We start from the raw sequence: 20,263 nt of genomic DNA on the forward strand, positions 1-20,263 counted from the left end.
AAAGAATCCTGTTCTTTTTAAGCAGCTATTTAAGCAGATAGTAAGTTAGCTAATTGAGTTTGTTGCAATACAGGGATTCTTGCAAATAAATTATTAGAAATAACTCCAAATAAGAGCTGTAATTGGATTAGTTTGAGATTAAATGGTTAAGGAACAAGTAGTAAAATGTGAGCAGTAAATGATGAAATGTGAATGTGAAAATAGGCCTGAGGAGGGTATTATCTATGGAGTTTCATGGTCTTAAGCTTACAAAAGGTAGGTGGGGTGAAGAAATTTCTTGTATTTTAAGATTTTTATATTACAGTGATAGAGATGTATTCTACAGAACTATTTTCACAGGAGATAGTGGCATGGGAAAAGTGTGATTTCAATTTAGAGAGGAAGTACACATGGTGATTAAGAGCATATGCTTTGGACCCTTTAGTAGCTATGCAACTAATTTAGAGCCTTTCTTAGCCTTTGGGTAAGATCCTTAATGTTTGTGAGCCTTAAATGTTGTTGTCTGTGAAGAAGTTGATAATAATACTACTCGTTTCCTAGGGCTTTGGGGAAGATAGATAATACAGGTAAAGCTATTAGCTTAGTGCCTGGCTCGTAATAAGTGTTCATTAAATGTTAGCTGTCATTTTAAACAATATTATTTAAAATAATTCATAGATTAATGATACAGTTTTTCTAAAATTTTAGTGTATTGGTTTGCATCTGAAGATGTGAAATACATGTGTATATGTATCAGCGTTCTATATATGTAGAATATTTGTAAAATTACATCATTCAGAATTCTTGACAGATTAAAACAATGTTTTCTTTGTAGTTAAGTATTTAAGAGTTATTTTTTTCAGTCTAGCCAATTGTGTGTCACTATAGACAGTGACAGTGCTCATCACATCTCTATATCACCATGGCTTCTAGCCTGGGGTGTTGAACCTAATAGGTACTCAATAAATTTGATCCTTGACTTACTCTTCAAAAAAAAATTTTTTTTTCTTTTTGACCACTGACTTAAGATAAAATTAAGTATTAACCATCTCATTGGAGCAAAGAATTCCAATAATATAAAATATGGTAATTTGGGAGGATTTTACATGTGTTTAAAATAAAGGGTGTTGTTTTCATAGAATGTCTATTAGAATATAAAACTCAAAATGGGAAGAAATAATGTGGTGATGGTAAGTATTTGTTATATGCCCTTGCAAAACACTTGCAAAAATATATTCTAGGTAATTAAGATATAAGTAGGGTCTTTGCATATGTATTATCATGCTTTGTAGTGTGTCTTAACATCAAAATGGTTTATGTAAAAGATGAAGAATAACCTTTAAGTCTGTAGTAATGTGTGATACCATTGTTTGCAGAAAATAGTTATAAAAGACGCATTTTATAATGCTATTTCACTCTGCAGTACAAATTTTTAGAACACATTTTGGGATAACCTTTTGAGTTTACTTCTCTTAGTTTCATTAGTATCTCAAGAGATAATACACATTGCCAGTGTAGCATAATTTAATTATCCTAAGAAGGAAAATAATATACTTCCTAAACAATCAGAATTGATGTCATAAAGTCATAATTTTTTTTGTTTAATGGATAAATAAGGCTTCAAGGAAAATTATGAAATGTACTGTGGTTTGGTAGTGTTAGCTGACTCCATTCTCTCTGTGGTTTTAGGTTTGATCCTGAAATGTTCAGGATCAGAGGATGTTGGGATCCTCTGAGGGAGAGAAGTGACAGTAAAAGAAGGGTAGTAATTGAGCTCTTTGGGATTGGAATTGCTGCGAGTCCTAAAAGATAAAGCACAAGTGGCATGGTCTTTTCTATCTAGGGCTTAAGCTGCAATTACTTTGCTTTCCTTTAGAGCAAGGTTTAGTGTTTTGTTATGTATCTTTTTGGATTTTTTTTTCTTTTGGCTACTGTGGTTTTGCTTACTTTTTAATTTTGGTTCTAATATTACAGGTTTTAGTTATATAGTTACCTTCTGTTAAGACTGGAGGTCTTTAGAAAGTGTTGGAGAAGAAATGGCAAAACTTTCATTTACTGAAAATGAATTACATAAATGTCCGATCAGGTTACCTATTAAATTATGAATGTTAGTGTTTAACAGTTTAGTATGTACAACATATATTTGAAAGTTATAACTGCTATTAAACTAGTTAGTGTTTTGGAACTTTTTTGTTGCAGATTATTTGCTTTGGAACTACTGAATTTGTTTTGTGTTGTGTTTTGTTTTGTTTTTGAGGCAGAGTTTCACTCTTGTTGCCCAGGCTGGAGTGCAATGTCATGATCTCAGCTCACTGCAACCTCTGCCTCTCGGGTTCAAGCGATTCTCCTGCCTCAACCTCCCGAGTAGCTGGGATTACAGGTGTGCACCACCATGCCCAGCTAATTTTTATACTTTCAGTAGAGTCGGGGTTTCACCATATTGGCCAGGCTGGTCTCGAACTCCTGACCTCAGGTGATCCACCCATCTTAGCCTGCCAAGGTGCTGGGATTACAGATGTGAGACACTGTGCCTGGCTTACAAATTTGTTATAGCTTATTTTTTAACAGAGGCAGTGAAAAATAGAATAAACATGTGCTTTGAAATCAAATTTGAGGTTTGTCTTATTCTCAGTTTATATCTGTTAGCTGTGTAATCTTGATTTTTAGATTCCTTGGCTAAAAAAATTGAGAATTAGGGTCCTTACCTATGGTAGTTGTTAGGAGTTTATAGGAAATGACTGTGAAAGCATGTAACTGGCAGTGTTGTAGGGTACATTCAGTATTAAGTTCTCTTCACCTCTACTCTCACCCAGCCACTTTGTCTCTACTAAGAGTGTATTTGCTTGTTGAAAGAAAGGTCCCAGAGTTTTTGAGAGGCTTATATTCACATTTATGATAATAAAATTGAAAAGAAGGAAAAAAGAAACAAAAGCATAGAAGGCAAATAGGAGAAAAACAGCTCTGAAACGGTTCTTCTGATTGGAAATGTGAAGTCTTTCTGTTTATATCATTGCTGCTGTTGTAAGTCAGTAATGTATTTCAAGAGGTGGGCTTGTTTTGTTTTTAATTGTTTAAGTAATTAAATAGTGAACTTTGGCTCATTTGGGCAGTTTCATCTGTGAAACCTTTCCAGGCTCTCTAGTACTTTGCCTTTTGTACTTAAATTTTCTCCAAGTCACTCAAGGGGGAGGAGGAATATGTAGCTATATAAGCAGCAAGTTGGGAAAGGACTCATCCGTACTTCTGAGATAGTAATGGTTATAATGGCAAAATGATGAGTTCACCATACCATAACTTGGCCCAGTAAACCTCTCAGGAGCTGCTTAACATTATTAGATGGCAATGTGGGTCTTTATGGCCATTGTTGATTGTTTCCTGTGATATGTTTTTACTGTTGCCAGTGTGATACTATAGCAGTGGTAGTTTGGCTACCCCAGTATTGCTCACTTTGGAAACTCTGTAGTTCAGATTTCTTAGCCTACAGCTTGTTGCATGTCTCTGCTGTGTGTTTTTAGAGGTGTGAGAGTCTTTATGTAATGTATGTGTGTTTTAACATATTAAGCACTATAGCCTTTTGATTTCAAGGAGGTCTTTTTAGGTTGTAAATCTTGTAGTTGGGAAAGGGAAAGAAGACTTTTTAAGATTTTGTCCTAAATTAAAACTTATGAAATTCTAGGCCGGGCGCGGTGGCTAAAGCCTGTAATCCCAGCACTTTGGGAGGCCGAGACGGGCGGATCACGAGGTCAGGAGATGGAGACCATCCTGGCTAGCACGGTGAAACCCCGTCTCTACTAAAAAATAACAAAAAACTAGCCGGGCGAGGTGGCGGGCGCCTGTAGTCCCAGCTACTCGGGAGGCTGAGGCAGGAGAATGGCGTAAACCCGGGAGGCGGAGCTTGCAGTGAGCTGAGATCAGGCCACTGCACTCCCGCCTGGGTGACAGAGCGAGACTCCGTCTCAAAAAAAAAAAAAAAAAAAAAAAAGAAATTCTAGTGTTTGTATAGTTTCCCTGTCTACCATTATATAATGAGTATTGAAAAAGAACAAAGTAAAAATCTAGAGATTTGGTTTCTTTCCCTTTGTTTAACCACTGATTTGCTGTGTGATTTTGTAAAGTTTACTTTTGGTGTATTTCCCAGTGTAGCATGAGGATGATATCTTCTCAAGAAAGATGGTATAGATAAATATTAGATAGTGTGTAATGGAAAATACATTCAAGATGTTCATATATTATATCATTTTGTTTTAAAAAATGACTAAGAATCATCTTCTAGTGGATTTTTGTTTGTTTGTTTGTTTTGAAATAGAGTCTCGCTCTGCTGCCCAGGCTGGAGTGCAGTGGTGCGATCTTGGCTCACTGCAAGCTCTGCCTCCCGGGTTCACGCCATTCTCCTGCTTCAGCCTCCCAAGTAGCTGGGACTACAGGTGCCTGCCACTGCGCCCGGCTAATTTTTTGTATTTTTAGTAGAGACTGGGTTTCACCGTGTTAGCCAGGATGGTCTCGATCTCCTGACCTCGTGATCCGCCCTCCTCGGCCTCCCAAAGTGCTGGGATTACAGGCGTGAACCACCGTGCCCGGCCGGATTTCAAGTTAACCACCATGGACTGGTTATTTTATTTTGTTTGCAGATTATTTTAGGCATGTGAGTTTTAATTCAAAGACTTATTTTTATTATTTGAAATCAGTTTTTACTGCATTTCATTATATATTTTGGGGACTATATGATAAAAGATTATCTTATTTCTCTTGAGATGTTAAAGTTATATACAAAAATTATGTATATAATGTTGTGTCTTGTTTCAGGTCCAATGATGCATCAGCAGCCTCCTTCTCAGCAATACAATATGCCACAGGGAGGCGGACAGCATTACCAAGGACAGCAGCCACCCATGGGAATGATGGGTCAAGTTAATCAAGGCAATCATATGATGGGTCAGAGACAGATTCCTCCCTATAGACCTCCTCAACAGGGTGAGATTCCATTTGGAAAATTTGCTACCTCATGTAATTGAAAGGTTGTACATTTTAATGACCTTTTAATCTAGACAAAGTCAGGACTTTTTGTTTCGTTTTTCTTTTTTTTGTTTTTTTAACAAATGATAGGGTTCTACTAGGTACAAAGCTGTCACAAAGTAGATAAGAACTTCTTGATACACAGCTTTCTTTTTATCTATTATTTTCTGGAAAAAGTTATATCATAAAATTATATATCAAAAGCTCACTAATTTACAACAGAAAATACTGTTTTGTTTTTGAAAAATTATTAAATAAAGGATCAGGAATAAACCCAATTTTACCTCACAGCAAAGGAAATACATTTGCTACCAGTTTGAACCTATTTTTAAGAAGTTAGCGTTTGTTTTTCTGAGTTGGTGTTTTTTGATATTGCATGTATGGTCTTAACATTGATTTTAGTAAATGTGGTATGTGGAGCTGCTCTGTGTGTATCTGTATGCGTATGTATATGAATAGCTAACGGTATCTGAAATGCAGGTATCAGGAGACAGGAATCTATAGTTGAGAAATAATCTTTCATATCAAATTAGAAAGAAAGCCTTTGATGACATAGAGAATACATTATTTATTTCTTGACTGGTTGTCATTTTTCAGGCCCACCACAGCAGTACTCAGGCCAGGAAGACTATTATGGGGACCAATACAGTCATGGTGGACAAGGTCCTCCAGAAGGCATGAACCAGCAGTATTACCCTGATGGTAATCTCTCCTGATGTTAACTTTCCCACTTTCTATCTCTGCCTAGTATTCATGTAGAGAGTTATATAAAAACATTTTAATGAGGATGAAGAAGCTAACAATTTGTTTCTTCTAAATTTAGAAACACTTCAGTACTCTAAAGTACCAATGATAGCATTAGTTTATAATCTAATTCAAAGTGTATTTTGTGTAGCTGTTCCATTAGTACCATCAGGAATCACAGTCTGTCATTGGAATCCTTATATAAAAGAGGATCCTTTTGTAATATATTTAGGGTTGTTTGATTTCAGCAAAAGCTTGTGTTTATTGATTTACTCTTTTTTTAATAAGAGCTTCATTAAGATATAATTCACATAACATAAAGTTCACCCTTAGTTGACTTGTATTCATTGTACAAATACATAGAGAATATAGTTCTTGAGTTATTTTTCCAAGTCTCATCATTTTAATTAATGTTTCATACTTCTCAACAAACTAAGGTTTACATTAGTGCTTGCCTTTGAGAAAAATTTGGGAGACCAAATTATATCCATAATATAGCTGTGTAGAGATTGAGTAGAATGGGACAGGCATTTGGAAATAAGGTTTTTAGTTAGGGTTTTTTGTTTTTTGTAGAAGGTGGCTTGTGAAAAATTGGTTAGTAAGATGCACAGTACTTTAGGAAAATTTGAATAGCAATAATCCAAGCATACAAGTAGGTTTTCACAGTATAGTTTCATCCATTTTTCTGTATGCTTGGAAATTTTGTAATACAATGTAGAAGAAAAAAGTAATTCAAAAATACATTACAAAATTATATGGGTTGTTAGGATTTGCCAAAAGCCTTGTTCACATATATGATCCTTTGATGTAAATATAAATTACTGAACAGAGAAACTAAGAAACTTAAAGCTAAAGTACTAGCAGACATTGACTAGCAGCCCATGTAAGCTAGCAAGAAGATATAATTTAGGATATTTGAAAAAAATCTCGCCTGTCATTTTTTATTAATACATAAAGCATAAAGGTACATTTGTACTTAAGGACGTTGGTTTTTGTTTTGTTTTGTTTTTCTTTTCATATGTAAACATGGTATTAAGATTTTTTTTAAATTAAAAACTTTAGTAAGGTTGTAAGCTATACATATTTTAAAGATGTGAAATCTTTGTTAAATTATATGTATTGAGAAGTTGGCTGAAAATAAATGATTGTTTCTATGTTTTTAAATTTTAATTACATTTTAAAGAGTTAAACTTGACATTGTTATTTTGATCCTGGCTGTCTCTTGAAATGTGAAATTTGTTTTGTTATAGTATAACCTTTCTGTTCAAAATATATTGGTTTGTTATTTTGTGAATATCAAAACGTTAAGGTTACTTTCTTTCATTTTATTAGTGGATTTTAATTTGAAGGGTATCATTTTTGCATAGGTGTGTATTACTTTATATCTGACATTTACATAGAGTATTCTATTTATATCGACAATTAATATTTGTAAACAACATTGGCTCTTTTCTCTCATGTCCGGATGTTTATGTTAGTAAATATATAGATTAGGAATTGGCAAACTTTTTCTGTAAAGGGCCAGATAATAAATACTTTAGTCTTTGTGGGCCATATGGTCTTGGTCTCAACTTTACTGAACTCTTATTGTAGCATGAAAGCAGCTGTGGACAATACTGAAATGAATGGGCATGACTGTATTCCAATAAAATTTTATTTACAAAAACATGCCACTGGCCATATTAAGACTGTAGGCCATAGTTTGCCAACCCTTCATGTAGCTATTTATGAGGTGGCTTGGGAACATTAGAATACTAGAGCACTGAATAATGTTTATTTGTAATTTTTATTCCTGTGTCCTTAATTAGGCATTTTTGTAAAATTGAGTTTAGATTTTAGATAACTAAAAGGTTATTTCCTACATTTTCTTAGTGAAACTTAAAAAGAGAGTGAGACTATTATTTTTCACTAGAGTCCAATTACCTCGAAGGTAAAATTTATTGTGCTTTAAAACTGAAGATATACTCTCAACACAATATTAATTTTATGAAGATGTATGTTTATGATACTTGAAATATTTTCTAAAGATTTCCAAAATGGCAGCATTAAGATATATAATTTTGCATCTGAAGATACTTTGAGATACTTAAGTTTATGCAAGTAAATGTTAGAACATGAAAATTTTTCAGTTTCTTTCAGGGGAGAAACTTATGGAGCTCTTTTATATTTTGCATTGTTTTTAGCATATGCTGTGGAATTGGAGACCAGCAGAACAGGTGTTTGACAAAATATGATAATTACTTCCTTTGTTCATTCTAATTTAATTTAGGTTATTTACATGTGAAAGACCTAGATACTTTTATTCTCTTTTTTTAAAATGGGAGATAGTTTTTTTTTTTCCCTCAATGAGGATTATCAGATTTAAGACAATAAGTGTAATGTTTCTAAAACTACTGCTTTTTGCTTTTAAAAAAATTGCACGTTATCTCAATATGAAAACAATCACATTGGTAAATCTTTGGCTAATGCAATTGAAATTATTTTTTATGTTCCATTTCTTTTCCTTTTTTTTCAATTTTATCTGAAAGTTTAAATATTTTTAGGGTTTTCACTCAGTGGCCATTAACGTTTCTTCCTGTCTCTTGTCGAATTGATGTAGGTCATAATGATTACGGTTATCAGCAACCGTCGTATCCTGAACAAGGCTACGATAGGCCTTATGAGGATTCCTCACAACATTACTACGAAGGAGGTATCTATATACCTTCACACACATACACATATATATCCCCTTCTACAGGAATGAAAATTCTTGCATAAGACAACTTCTACCCATGCAAAGCTCTTGTAGAATACTAGTTGCTGGCTGTCTTGAAAGGTGCAGGGAGCCCAAAACAATCAAAATAATTTCCTTACAAATATTTAAAATGTATAACCATGACTTGCCATTTCTAACATTAATAAAAAGACTAAAACATTAAAGATAATTTTTTCCTCAGTGGAAATTTTCTATTTGAACATAAATCCATCCAACTTTTTTTTCTCGTGTGTGTTTACATATGTATAATTTTACATATAAGTATAGTGCCTTTAGGAAACAGCTTGCTGATCTCGTGTAGCTAGTGTGTGCTCTTGTAGCTGTCTTTAATTTTGTCTTTTTTATTTTATTTAGCATAGTCATGATCTTATGACTGTGATGTTCCAGTAAATGTAATGCTCGTATGGCAGAGACGCTGAAAATGCTGCAGTTCAACCTTGCAAAATTGGCTTTAACTGCAGTTTGTTTGGCCGAAATCCTTCTGTTTGGTTTGAGTTTTTTCTTTGTTTTGTTAACTTCTAAAAATCAATATGGCATTTCATTTTGTTCTTGTGTTGTTGGCTATGCATCTTAGAGGGAAAAAAGTTACTTAAGCAGACTTCTCAGGTTTTTTTCCTCTTCTCCAATTATCCTGTAGGAAATTCACAGTATGGCCAACAGCAAGATGCATACCAGGGACCACCTCCACAACAGGGATATCCACCCCAGCAGCAGCAGTACCCAGGGCAGCAAGGTTACCCAGGACAGCAGCAGGGCTACGGTAAAGCTTTGTACAGTTTATTTTTATCACGAAAACAATGTGGTGCTGATTGTTTTAAAATATGGAAGTGGATGTTTAATACTTATTTTTCCAAGAATTATCACTTGAAAATTCAGTTTTAGCCTAGTCTACTATTAAAATGTTGGTTTAAAATGTTGCTCTTAGATAAGCTAGTAATCCATTTAAAAAGAACTACAAATTGGAGATGGTTCATTGACTAAAGGTAAGGTGTGGAGTCATTTAAAAGACATGAAAAATGAATTATCAGACCTATTTGTCATGCCTAGCCTTGTGTGTGCTTGGAAAACTGATGATTGGATAATTATTGACCATATGTATATAATCTGCTTAGCAAATTTATTTTTAAAAACTAATGGCCAATACAGTTTTTTTAAAGATATACTGATTTTTTTTTTTTTTTTGAGTAAAAATGAGATCTATTCAGAATGCATAATGAAAATGTTTTTGACATTCCCTAGTTAAATAGCAATATACATATCCATCGGGATGAATTATTGCAGCTATGTATCATACAGAATTTGGGGGAAGTGTAGCAATATTTTCCTATTATATACTCACTTACAATACCTACTACCTGGATATCTGACTAACTTAGGGAGTGGGGAATGATGAGGACCTAATATTTCAGTCTTAACTCTCAGGCTACTATAACCATTTTAGATATAACTCTTTTTAAAGGAAAGTAGCTGCTTACGAATACTGAATCCACCTCTTCCTAACCAGGGTCTCTTTTTCACATAGGTAATATCTTATTATTTTTAGTCATTGACTTAAGCTCTGCCATTGCTGTGGACATCTCTGTCTACCTGTGATAGCAAATCTTAGAAATAAGGTCAGACTGAAATTCTCTTGCCCCCTCAGCGTATATGTTGAAACTCAGTCAGATATTGGGAGTCAGGTATTTTTCTAAAAATGTTAAATTCTGATTTCCAAATTCTAGATGTGACTTTAGAAATATTCCATGGGTTTTTTTCTTTCATAAAGAAACTTTCTTGCCCTTCCCAAACGGTCTTTTCATTTTGTGACTACTTAGTATTTATACTTTGAATAAATACAGTATTCTGGTTTGATTGCATTTGCATGAAAACAGATGTAATACAGCTAAATCAGGTCAATTCGTTGACTTAAGAGAAATACCTTCCAAATATCTTCAATGGTAAGAGAGGGTGAAAGAAAGCTTAATTTTTGTTAAAGTATGTTACAGTTAAATGCTATTTTGTTAGACATCAGGAATCCTAAGAGAAATTTCTATTTTGTTTATCTATAGGCTTGTATTGTCAAAAAAACCTTTATTTCCACTAGAGAGAAAGTTTTAATAAGTGAATATATAATAAATAAAAGATTGATATAATTTATTTAAGCTTGAAAACTTGTTCTCTTTTGACACTTTTCTCTGAAATCAGTGTTTTTATGGCAGGTTTTGAATGGCTATGATAGAAAACATTTAAGTGTCAAAGCTTTTCAGCTTATGGTTTGGTTTGTTTTGTTTTGTTTTTTTCCGACGGAATTGCACTCTTGTTGCATAGGCTGGAGTGCAGTGTTGCGATCTTGGCTCACTGCAACCTCTGCTTCCCAGGTTCAAGCGATTCTCCTGTCAGCCTCCTGAGTAGCTGGGATTACAGTCATGTGCCACCACACCCAGCTAATTTTTGTACTTTTAGTAGAGACGGGGTTTATTATATTGGTCAACCTGGTCTCAAACTCCTGACCTCAGGTGATCCGCCCACCTCAGCCTCCCAGAGTGCTGGGATTACAGGCGTAAGCCACTATATCCAGCCCAGCTTATGCTTTTTGAAGCATTCCTTACAATGGAAAGTAGTAGAGTTTATAAAACAGACATAATTGTTTAGCAAACCAGATCAGTCCCTTGCCATCTCTGGAATTTGTAATCATTTTTATGGATAAAGTAGTAAAGGTGATTAATTCTCAGTGTAACTTTTGAATCAAGTTTTTTCACATGTAACCTGTGGGTTTTCAAGTTTTTAGTTTCTATTTTAAAATATTTTGGTAATTTGTCAATGCATAGTATAGACATATACTTTTGGTGATTGCAAATATAAATTTAGAGTCATACAGTTGTAAATATCATTTATTCCTCCACTTTATTCAGAAGTTATTTTAGTATTTTTCTTTGAATCTGCCTCTTGCTTTCTCTTTTTCCTCTTGCTCATACTGGTTAATGCTACCAGATATATTGATTAATTTTCTTATCATCATAGAATTAACCTGCTTTACAACTCCCTGAGTCTTTTTTACCCATTTTGAAATATATTTTGTAATGGCTAGGGCATAGTACAATAATTACAGTGAAGTAGCATTACAGTATTTTTACTCTTATTGTTACCATCCAGATTTATTTCAGAAAGCATTTGAGGAAATCAAGGTACCAAACTATCTTTTTTAAGTTTAGATAGAAAAATATTATAACATCTCTCCAGTTCAAATCCTTCCCTGAGTTCCAGGGACTTAACTTGTTATGTGGGTTTTTGTTGTGTTAATTATTTGCAGGTCCTTCACAGGGTGGTCCAGGTCCTCAGTATCCTAACTACCCACAGGGACAAGGTCAGCAGTATGGAGGATATAGACCAACACAGCCTGGACCACCACAGCCACCCCAGCAGAGGCCTTATGGATACGACCAGGTAAGTAGTTTGAACGGCTACAGAATTGCCACATTGTTTGTTCACTCTTGATTAGGTGAACTTTTTTTTTTTTTTTTTTTTTTTTTTTTTTGAGACAGAGTCTTGCTCTGTCGCCCAGGCTGGAGTGCAGTGGCACAATCTCGGCTCACTGCAAGCTCCGCCTCCCGGGTTCACGCCATTCTCCTGCCTCAGCCTTCCGAGTAGCTGGGACTACGGGCGCACACCACCAAGCCTGGCTAATTTTTTGTCTTTTCAGTAGAGACGGGGTTTCACCATGTTAGCCAGGATGGTCTCGAGCTCCTGACCTCATGATCCGCCCGCCTCAGCCTCCCAAAGTGCTGGGATTACAGACGTGAGCCACCGTGCCCGGCCAAGTTTTTTTTTTTTAATTTAACTTGAAGCCTCATGTTTCCCTCATGAGGGAATGTTTATGGTACATTTGTTAAAAAGTATGTCACTTTTGAGTCTCATACTATTTAATAACACAGTTGATCATAGTTACTCTATCATATAAAACATGGCCTTAACATAAGACAACTACATATATCTTCTCTCTCTCTCTCTGTCTCTCTGGTCTTTACCCTCAGGCATACTTTGTTTACTGAGGTAAAATATATATACAGAGTTTATCATATTTACCATTTTTGAGTGTACATACAGTTCAGTGTTAATTCATTTATTTCCCACTCCTTGATCCCTTCTCATCCCTTTTCTTCCCAACCTCTGGTAACCTTAGTGATTTCTATGATCCTCCCTGATGTTTATTGCTGAGACTTTGCCTTGAGCTACTGAGATGTGGAGTCCATCTGTGTTGATGCTTTCATTAGCACTCCACTTCACTCCAGCATATCCACTACACTTCCTTCACACCCGTAATATCCCATCTCTTTAAATTCAAACTTTCCGCCCTCTGTTGCCTCCTTCCACACACATAACTATTGTTTCAACTGTTATTTCTCCTCTACTTGTCATTCTACTTTCAGATATTTAGAAGTGTATCTCATCCTATGATGACTGATTCCCTTGAACCCAGTGTTCATTTAAGTTTCTTCTTTTTGTCATTAAACTCCTCAGACTTGTACCACAGTCATTGTTTTATGAATGTACTTATATATTCTCTGAATTATTATGGAAATGATTTATTATGGCAATTCCTTTAGGCTGGTTTCAGGTTTGTGCTTTTCAGTGAAGGTGGTCTGGTTTGTTCACCACTTAAACTATCTAAAATAGGTTATTTTTTAACATGGAACTGTCTTTAATATGCAGTTTAGGCTTTCAGGGCCAACGTGGGTATCTGGTTTGAGGAAAAACTCAGATGCAGTGGTAACTAGAATTTGAGGCGTGAGCAGTTCGTTTATCAACCCTCTCTCACGCCTGCAACCCTCTTGTATTGGCACTTCTTATTTAAGACAAAGGAGATACAAAAAGCAAGAAGATAAGTAATATTTTTCCAAAATATACTCGAACAAAACATAAGGATCAGTTGGAGGTTTTATTAAGTTTTAGAAGTGAAATAAGTCGTGGCTAGTGAGTATTTAAAGGCAGGATTCCTGAGCAGAACAAATTTAGGCTTATTCTAATCTACAGCTGAACTTTTTAAAAAGTGAGATTCTGATCATGTATTCCGTCATTCAACAAATATTTATTCTCCACGTGTTTGATACTGTAGTAGGTCCTGCAGAGGTAAAATAGTCAGCTATCTTGGTCTTCCTTGACCTCACTTTAGCTATTGGCACATTTTCCTTTTTCATTTTTAAATGGTCTTCTTTAGCTTCTATATTTCTGAACCATTTTGTTCCTCTTGCGTTTACATTGGTTCATTCTTTTTTTTTTTTTTATTGGTTTTCCTTTTTTTTTTTTTTTTACCCTAATACCAGTTCTTGACTCTTGTTTTTTTTTTCTAGCCTCTGAATCATCCTGCCCTGTATTTTCAGTATTAGCTCTTACCTCTCAACCCAGTTTCAGCTCCTTTTTTTTTTTTTTTTTTTTGAGACGGAGTCTCGCTGTGTCTCCCAGGCTGGAGTGCAGTGGCGTGATCTCGGCTCACTGCAAGCTCCGCCTCCCGGGTTCACGCCATTCTCCCGCCTCAGCCTCCCAAGTAGCTGAGACTACAGGCGCCCGCCACCACGCCCGGCTAGTTTTTTGTATTTTTAGTAGAGACGGGGTTTCACCATGTTAGCCAGGATGGTCTCGATCTCCTGACCTCGTGATCCACCCGCCTCGACCTCCCAAAGTGCTGGGATTACAGGCTTGAGCCACCGCGCCCGGCCTCAGCTCCTTTTTATCCAAATGTACAGAACATCTCTTGTCTTTGGATTCCCTCAGCTTTAGCATGTTGTAGACTAAACTCACCATTTTCCTTTCTAAGTCAATGTATTTCCAAATCTCCTAAACTTAAAGCCGTTCGTTAAGCAAATGTTTATTGAGCAACCATTATATGCCAAGTGCCATGCGAAGATTGGGAACATATTGGGAAATAAGATAGACATGGACTCAGCCTTTATGAACTTAAGTCTAGATGGCTACAGGCAGGTAAACATATGATATGATATAGTGTGATAAATACTTAGATAAGAGAAGCTAAGATTTATGTGGAAGGAGCTTCTAACTCAGATCTTGAGAAATATTCCTTGGGAAATATTATATTTAAGTGTGAAGTACCAAGGAAGAGCCAATGAAGCTAATGAAGATTCTGAAACCCAATACTAACATAATTATAATTGTAGTTTAGGCAGATTACTCTTATAGCAATATGCAAGATAAAAGGGGAGAAATTAAAAGGGTGGAAATTGCTACGATACTTCCCCATCGGTCCTCCCTATCCCAATAAACAGTGGCTCCATTCTTCCTGTTCCTCAGGTTAAAAACCTACAGTCCTCTTTGATGCCCCTCTTTGCAAAGCAAACATCCAGTCAATTAGCAAATCTCCTCACCTCTTCCTTCAAAATATATCCAATGTCTAGCCATTTTTCACAGTCTCCTTTCACCCAACTGAAAGTCACAACTAGCACTCATCTGGACTGTTGCAATATATCCTTCTTTTTGGTTTTCTTGATTTTATCCTGCCTCCTCTACAAGATACTCTGCACATGACAGAGTAATGTTTTAAAGACATTAGTCAACTCTGTGCTTACAACCCTGTGATGTTTTAAGTAAAAGCCATATGATATACTGGCCTACAAGGCCGTATAGGACTTGTGTTCCTACCTCCTATGCTACCCTCCTCGTGCCTGCGTATTTATGTCCCAACTACTTGCTGCCCTAATTCACTCTGCTTCAGTCACACTGGCCTATTTGCTGTTTCTTATATGCATCAAGTGAGTTTCTACCTGAGAACCTTTGTATTTGCTACCCCCTCTTCTGCCTGAATGCCTGCAGTGCCTCCAACCTCACTTTATTAAAATCTCTGCTTAAATGTCACCATATCATCTCAGAGAGTCCTTCACTGACCACCTAAGACAGTAGCACCCTCCATTGCATCACTCTTTTTCCCCACCCTTTTCATAGTTTTTTGAACAGCTTAATTGAAATATAATTTACATACCATTAAACTACATGTAATAAAAGTATACAGATCTTTTTTGACATGTTTATACACACTTGTGAACCCATCAGCAGAATCGAAATAATGGAGTATCTATCATGCCCAAAAGTTTTCCCTGTGCCCCTTTGAAATCCCTCCACTTGCATCCCCTTTCCAGACCATGTCACTGACCTTTTAATTAAACTGTGGATTAGTTTACATTTTCCAAAATTGTATAGAAATTGAATAATACAGTATGTTCTCTTTTTTATCTGGCTTCTTTTACTCAGCGTAATTGTTTTGATACTTATGTTGTTTGTGCCAATAATTGTTTATTACTAAGCAGTGTTCCATTATATGGCTATTTGTTTGTCCACTGAATTGGGACATTTGGGTTTACAGACAAAGTACTATGTTTATCCTTTGATCTACAGATGGGACATTTGGCTTTACAGACACAGTACTATGAACGTTCATGGACAAGTCCCTGGGGACATTTTTCTTGGGTAAATACCTAGGAGTGGAATGGTTGGATCATATGATAGGTATATATTTAATTCAGCAAATTACAAGAATGTTTTCCAAAGTAGTGTACCATTGTACATTCCTACCATTTTACATTCCTACCAGCAGTATATGATTTCTCCCATATTCTTCCTAACTCATTACCAATATGTAGTATGAATCAGCCTTTTAAATTTTATTTATTCTAATAAGTGTGTTATAACACCTCATGACTTTGAGTATCCCCAAGGACCAATGATGTTTACCATCTTCTCTCCCTTATTTGCCATCTATATTTCTTCTTTTCAGGAGTGTCTGTTTAAATCTTTTGCTCATTTTTAAATTGGAGATTCTTTTTTGTTTTATTGTTGAGTGTTAAGAGGTCTTTGTATATCCTAGATACAAGTCCTTAATCAGGTATCATTTGCACATATTTTCATCCTGTCTGTTTTTTCATTGTGTAAATAGTGTCTTTCAAAGACGGGAGAATCTAAATTTTGATGAAGTTTAGTTTATCAGTTTTTTTCTCTTATGGATTATGCTTTTGGGATCATATGTGTAAGAAATCTTTACCTAACTGAGGGTCACAAAGATTTTCTCCTGTACTTTCTTCTAGAAGTTATATAATTTTAGAGTTTACATTTAAGTGTATGATTCATTTTGAGTTAATTTTTATGTATGCTGTGAAGTACGAAATAAAGTTTGCATGGCTTTTTTTCTTTCTGATGCATGTCTATTTTTCTCAGCGTCATTTGTTGAAAAGACTATCTTTTCTTTTTTTAGACAGTCTCTCTCTGTCACCACCAAGCTGGTGTACAGTGACGCGATCTCAGCTCACTGCATCCACTGCCTGTCAGGTTCAAGTGATTCTCCTGCCTCAGCCTCCCAAGTAGCTAGGACTACAGGCGTGCACCACCACGCCCAGCTACTTTTATTTATTTAATTATTTATTTATTTATTTATTTATTTGTATTTGTATTTTTAGTTGAGACGTGGTTTCACCTTGTTGGCCAGGATGGTCTTGATCTGCTGACCTTATGATCCGCCCGCCTCGGCCTCCCAGAGTGCTGAGATTACAGGCGTTAGCCACCATGCCCAGCCAAAAAGACTATCTTTTATCTACTGAATTGTCGTTTTACCTTTGCAGAAAATCAGTTGTCCATAAACATGTGTCTGTTTCTGAACTCTATTCTGTTCCATTGATCTGTTTATGTATCTTTATGCCAGCACCACACCGTCTTCATTTCTATAGTTTTATAAGTTTTATAATAAGTTTTATAATTAGGTAGTATTAGTTTTTGAACTTTTTTTTTTATACAAAGTTGTTTGGCACTGTAGGTTCTTTGGATTTCCATGTAAATTTTAGAATCAGCTTGTCAGTTTGTACATAAAAGCTGACTAGGAGTTTGATTGGAATTGCCATGAATTTATAGATTAATTTGGGGAGAATTGACAGTATTATTTAGTCTTCCAACCTATGAACGTGGCCTATGTCCCTTAAAATTTTAACAGTGTCATATAATTTTCAGTATATAGGGCTTAACATTTATTTTCTAAGTATTTTATGTGTTTTGATGCTATTGTAAATTTTTAAAAATTTTAATTTCCAGTTATTAGTTGCTAGTCCATACAAATGCCAGCTTATTTTTGTGTATTGATATTTTATCAAAACTATAACTTTACTAAAATCACACATCTAGTAGTGTTTTTGCAGATTTCATTGAATATTCAAACATAGAAATCATGTTGTCTGCAAATAAAGAAAATCTTCTTCCTTTTCAATCTGAATACTCCCCCATGTTCCTTCCCCACCCTCCTGCTTGCCTCAGCCAGAGACTCCAATACCATGTTAAATAAAAATGGTGAAAGTAGACATCTTTTGTCTTGTTCCTGATCTTAGGGGGAAAGTTGTCAGTTTTTCATCCTTATATAAGATATTAATGTAGGGTTTTTTGTAGCTGTCCTTTATTAGGTGTTATATTTCTAGTTTGCTGAGAATTTTTATTGAGAATAAATGTTGAATTTTGTCACATGATTTTTCCTTATCTATTGAGGGAATTATGGGTTTCCTTTTTTAGTTTGCTGATTTTTGAATTATATTGTTTGAGTTTCAAATGTAAACCAACTTTGCATACCATTTGGTCATGATAAAATCCATTTGGTCATGATGTATATTCTTTTTATATGTTGGGTTGATTAGCTAAAATTTTGTTAAGAATTTCTGCATCTGCATCTCTTGAGTCCAGGAGTTCAAGACCAGTCTGGGCAACAAAGTGAGACCTCACCTGTATAAAAATCTAGCCAGTCATGGTGACGTGTGCCTGTAGTCCCAGTCAGATGCATCCTGACCTAACAGTGGTTCAACTTACGGGTTTTTTTTGACTTCACAATGCTGTGAAAAGTGATGTACATTTAGTTGAAGCTCTACTTCCAGTAACCATACAATCATTCAGTGCAGTGTTTAATAAATTACATGATGTATGCAACTTACAGTGGGTTAATTGGGACATAACCCCATGGTAAGTCAAGGAACATCTGTATTTTCATGACAAATTTTGGAATCTGGTTTTCTTTTCTTGTAACATCTTTGTCTGGTTTTGTTATTGATGTAGCACTGGTTTCATAGAGTGAGTTGGAAAGAATTTCCTCCCCTCAATTTTCTGGAAAGATCTGCAGAAAATTGGTATTATTTTTTCTAAAATGTTTGCTGCAAGTTACCAGTGAAGCCATCTGGGTTTGTAGTTTTTTTTTGTGAGAAATTTTTAAATTATAAATTTAATTCATGAAATATAGGGGGTATTCAGGTTATCTGGTTTTTTCTTGAGTAAATGTTTTGTGTATTTTTCATAGGAGATGTCCATTTTATCTGTGTTGTTGAATAATTTATCATCACTTAATATCTCTATATAGTGATATTACCTTTCTCATTTCTGATATTAATAATGTGTGTTTTCTCTCTTTATCCTCATTTATCTGGCTAGTTTTAATCTACCTATTGATTTTTCTCAAAAAGCAGCTTTTGATTTTATTGATTGCCTTTTGCCCATTTGCTTTTCTGTTTCTTTGATTTCTGCCCAGAATTTTATTATTTGTTTTTTTTTTCTGCTTGCTTGGATTTTATTTGTTCTTCTTTTTCCAGTTTAAGTTTGAAGTTGTAGTCCCGTTGATTTAAGAACTGTCTTTCTTTCTGATATAGATGTTTAGTTCTAAGTACTCTTAAACGGTATCTGATTCTGTTATTTTTAATCAGTTCAAAATACATCCTGGTTTCACTTTTTATTTCTTTTTTGACCCACGACACATCAGAGGTGTGCGATTTTATTTTCAAATATTTGGAGATTTTCAAATCTTTCTGATGAATTTACTCCTTTACCGTTGTCAAATAACTGTCTTTATCCCTGCTAATATTTTTTGCTCTGAAATCTAGTTTGTCCAATATCAATACTGCAATACCACTTTTCTTTTGATTAGTATTAGAATAATATATTTTTCATCCTTTTAACATATTTGTGTTTTTATATTTGAATTATATTTCAAGTAGACAGCATATGTAGTCAGTTGGATCTTGCTTTTTTTAAAATCCAATCTGACGATTGCTGCCTTTAAATTGGGATTTTTGACATGTTTAGTGTGATTATGTATATGGTTAAGTATATCATCTTTATTTTTTCTATTAGTCCAATCTGGTTTTTGTTCTCCCTTTCCTCTTTTTCTGCCTTCCTTTGATTTTTCTCATGTTTTTAACAAAAACAGCTTTATTGATACATAATTCACATGTCATACAAGTCACCATTCTAAAGTATACCATTCAGTGGTTTCTAAGCATATTCAAAAAGGTAGACTGGGGTTGGTGGCTCCTGCCTATAATTATAGCACTATGGGAAGCTGAGGCAGGAAGATTGCTTGAGCCCAGGAGTTCAAGACCAACCTGGGCAACAAAGCGAGACCCCACCTCTACAAAAAACTAGCTAGGCACGATGGCATGTGCCTGTAGTCTCAGCTCTTCAGGAGGCTGAGGCAGGGGGTTGAACCCAGGGGGTTGAGATTGCAGTGAGTTGTGATTGTGTCACTGTACTCCAGCCTGAGTGACAGAGCTAATAATCCTGTCTCAAAAAAAAGTGCAACCATCACCACCCTCTAATTTTAAAACATTTTCACCAACCTGATAAACCTGTTAGCAGTCACTCCTCATTCCCCTTGAACTACTCAGCCTTAAATACTTAAATATTCAGTCTGTAATTTCGTTTTCAAATATTTGGAGATTTTCCAGCAACAGTAGTTTACTTTCTGTCTCTATGGATTTGCCTATTCTGTACATT

General features: G+C 35.2%; 1 protein-coding gene across 4 annotated transcripts in view; it reads left to right on the forward strand.

The window, feature by feature from the left end:
- Positions 1-20,263, forward strand: part of LOC105465313 (SS18 subunit of BAF chromatin remodeling complex) — a 72,822-nt gene that overhangs the window by 44,751 nt on the left and 7,808 nt on the right. For 3 of the 4 annotated variants that reach the window (XM_071085517.1, XM_071085519.1, XM_071085518.1), the window contains exons 6-10: positions 4,783-4,950; positions 5,590-5,694; positions 8,336-8,428; positions 9,132-9,254; positions 11,784-11,917. In XM_071085517.1, the coding sequence (XP_070941618.1) occupies positions 4,783-4,950; positions 5,590-5,694; positions 8,336-8,428; positions 9,132-9,254; positions 11,784-11,917 (623 nt within the window). The remainder of the gene's footprint in view (positions 1-4,782; positions 4,951-5,589; positions 5,695-8,335; positions 8,429-9,131; positions 9,255-11,783; positions 11,918-20,263) is intronic. The other variant, XM_071085520.1, reaches the window with a different exon arrangement.

Source organism: Macaca nemestrina, chromosome 19, assembly GCF_043159975.1.
Source record: "Macaca nemestrina isolate mMacNem1 chromosome 19, mMacNem.hap1, whole genome shotgun sequence".
NCBI lineage: Eukaryota > Metazoa > Chordata > Mammalia > Primates > Cercopithecidae > Macaca > Macaca nemestrina.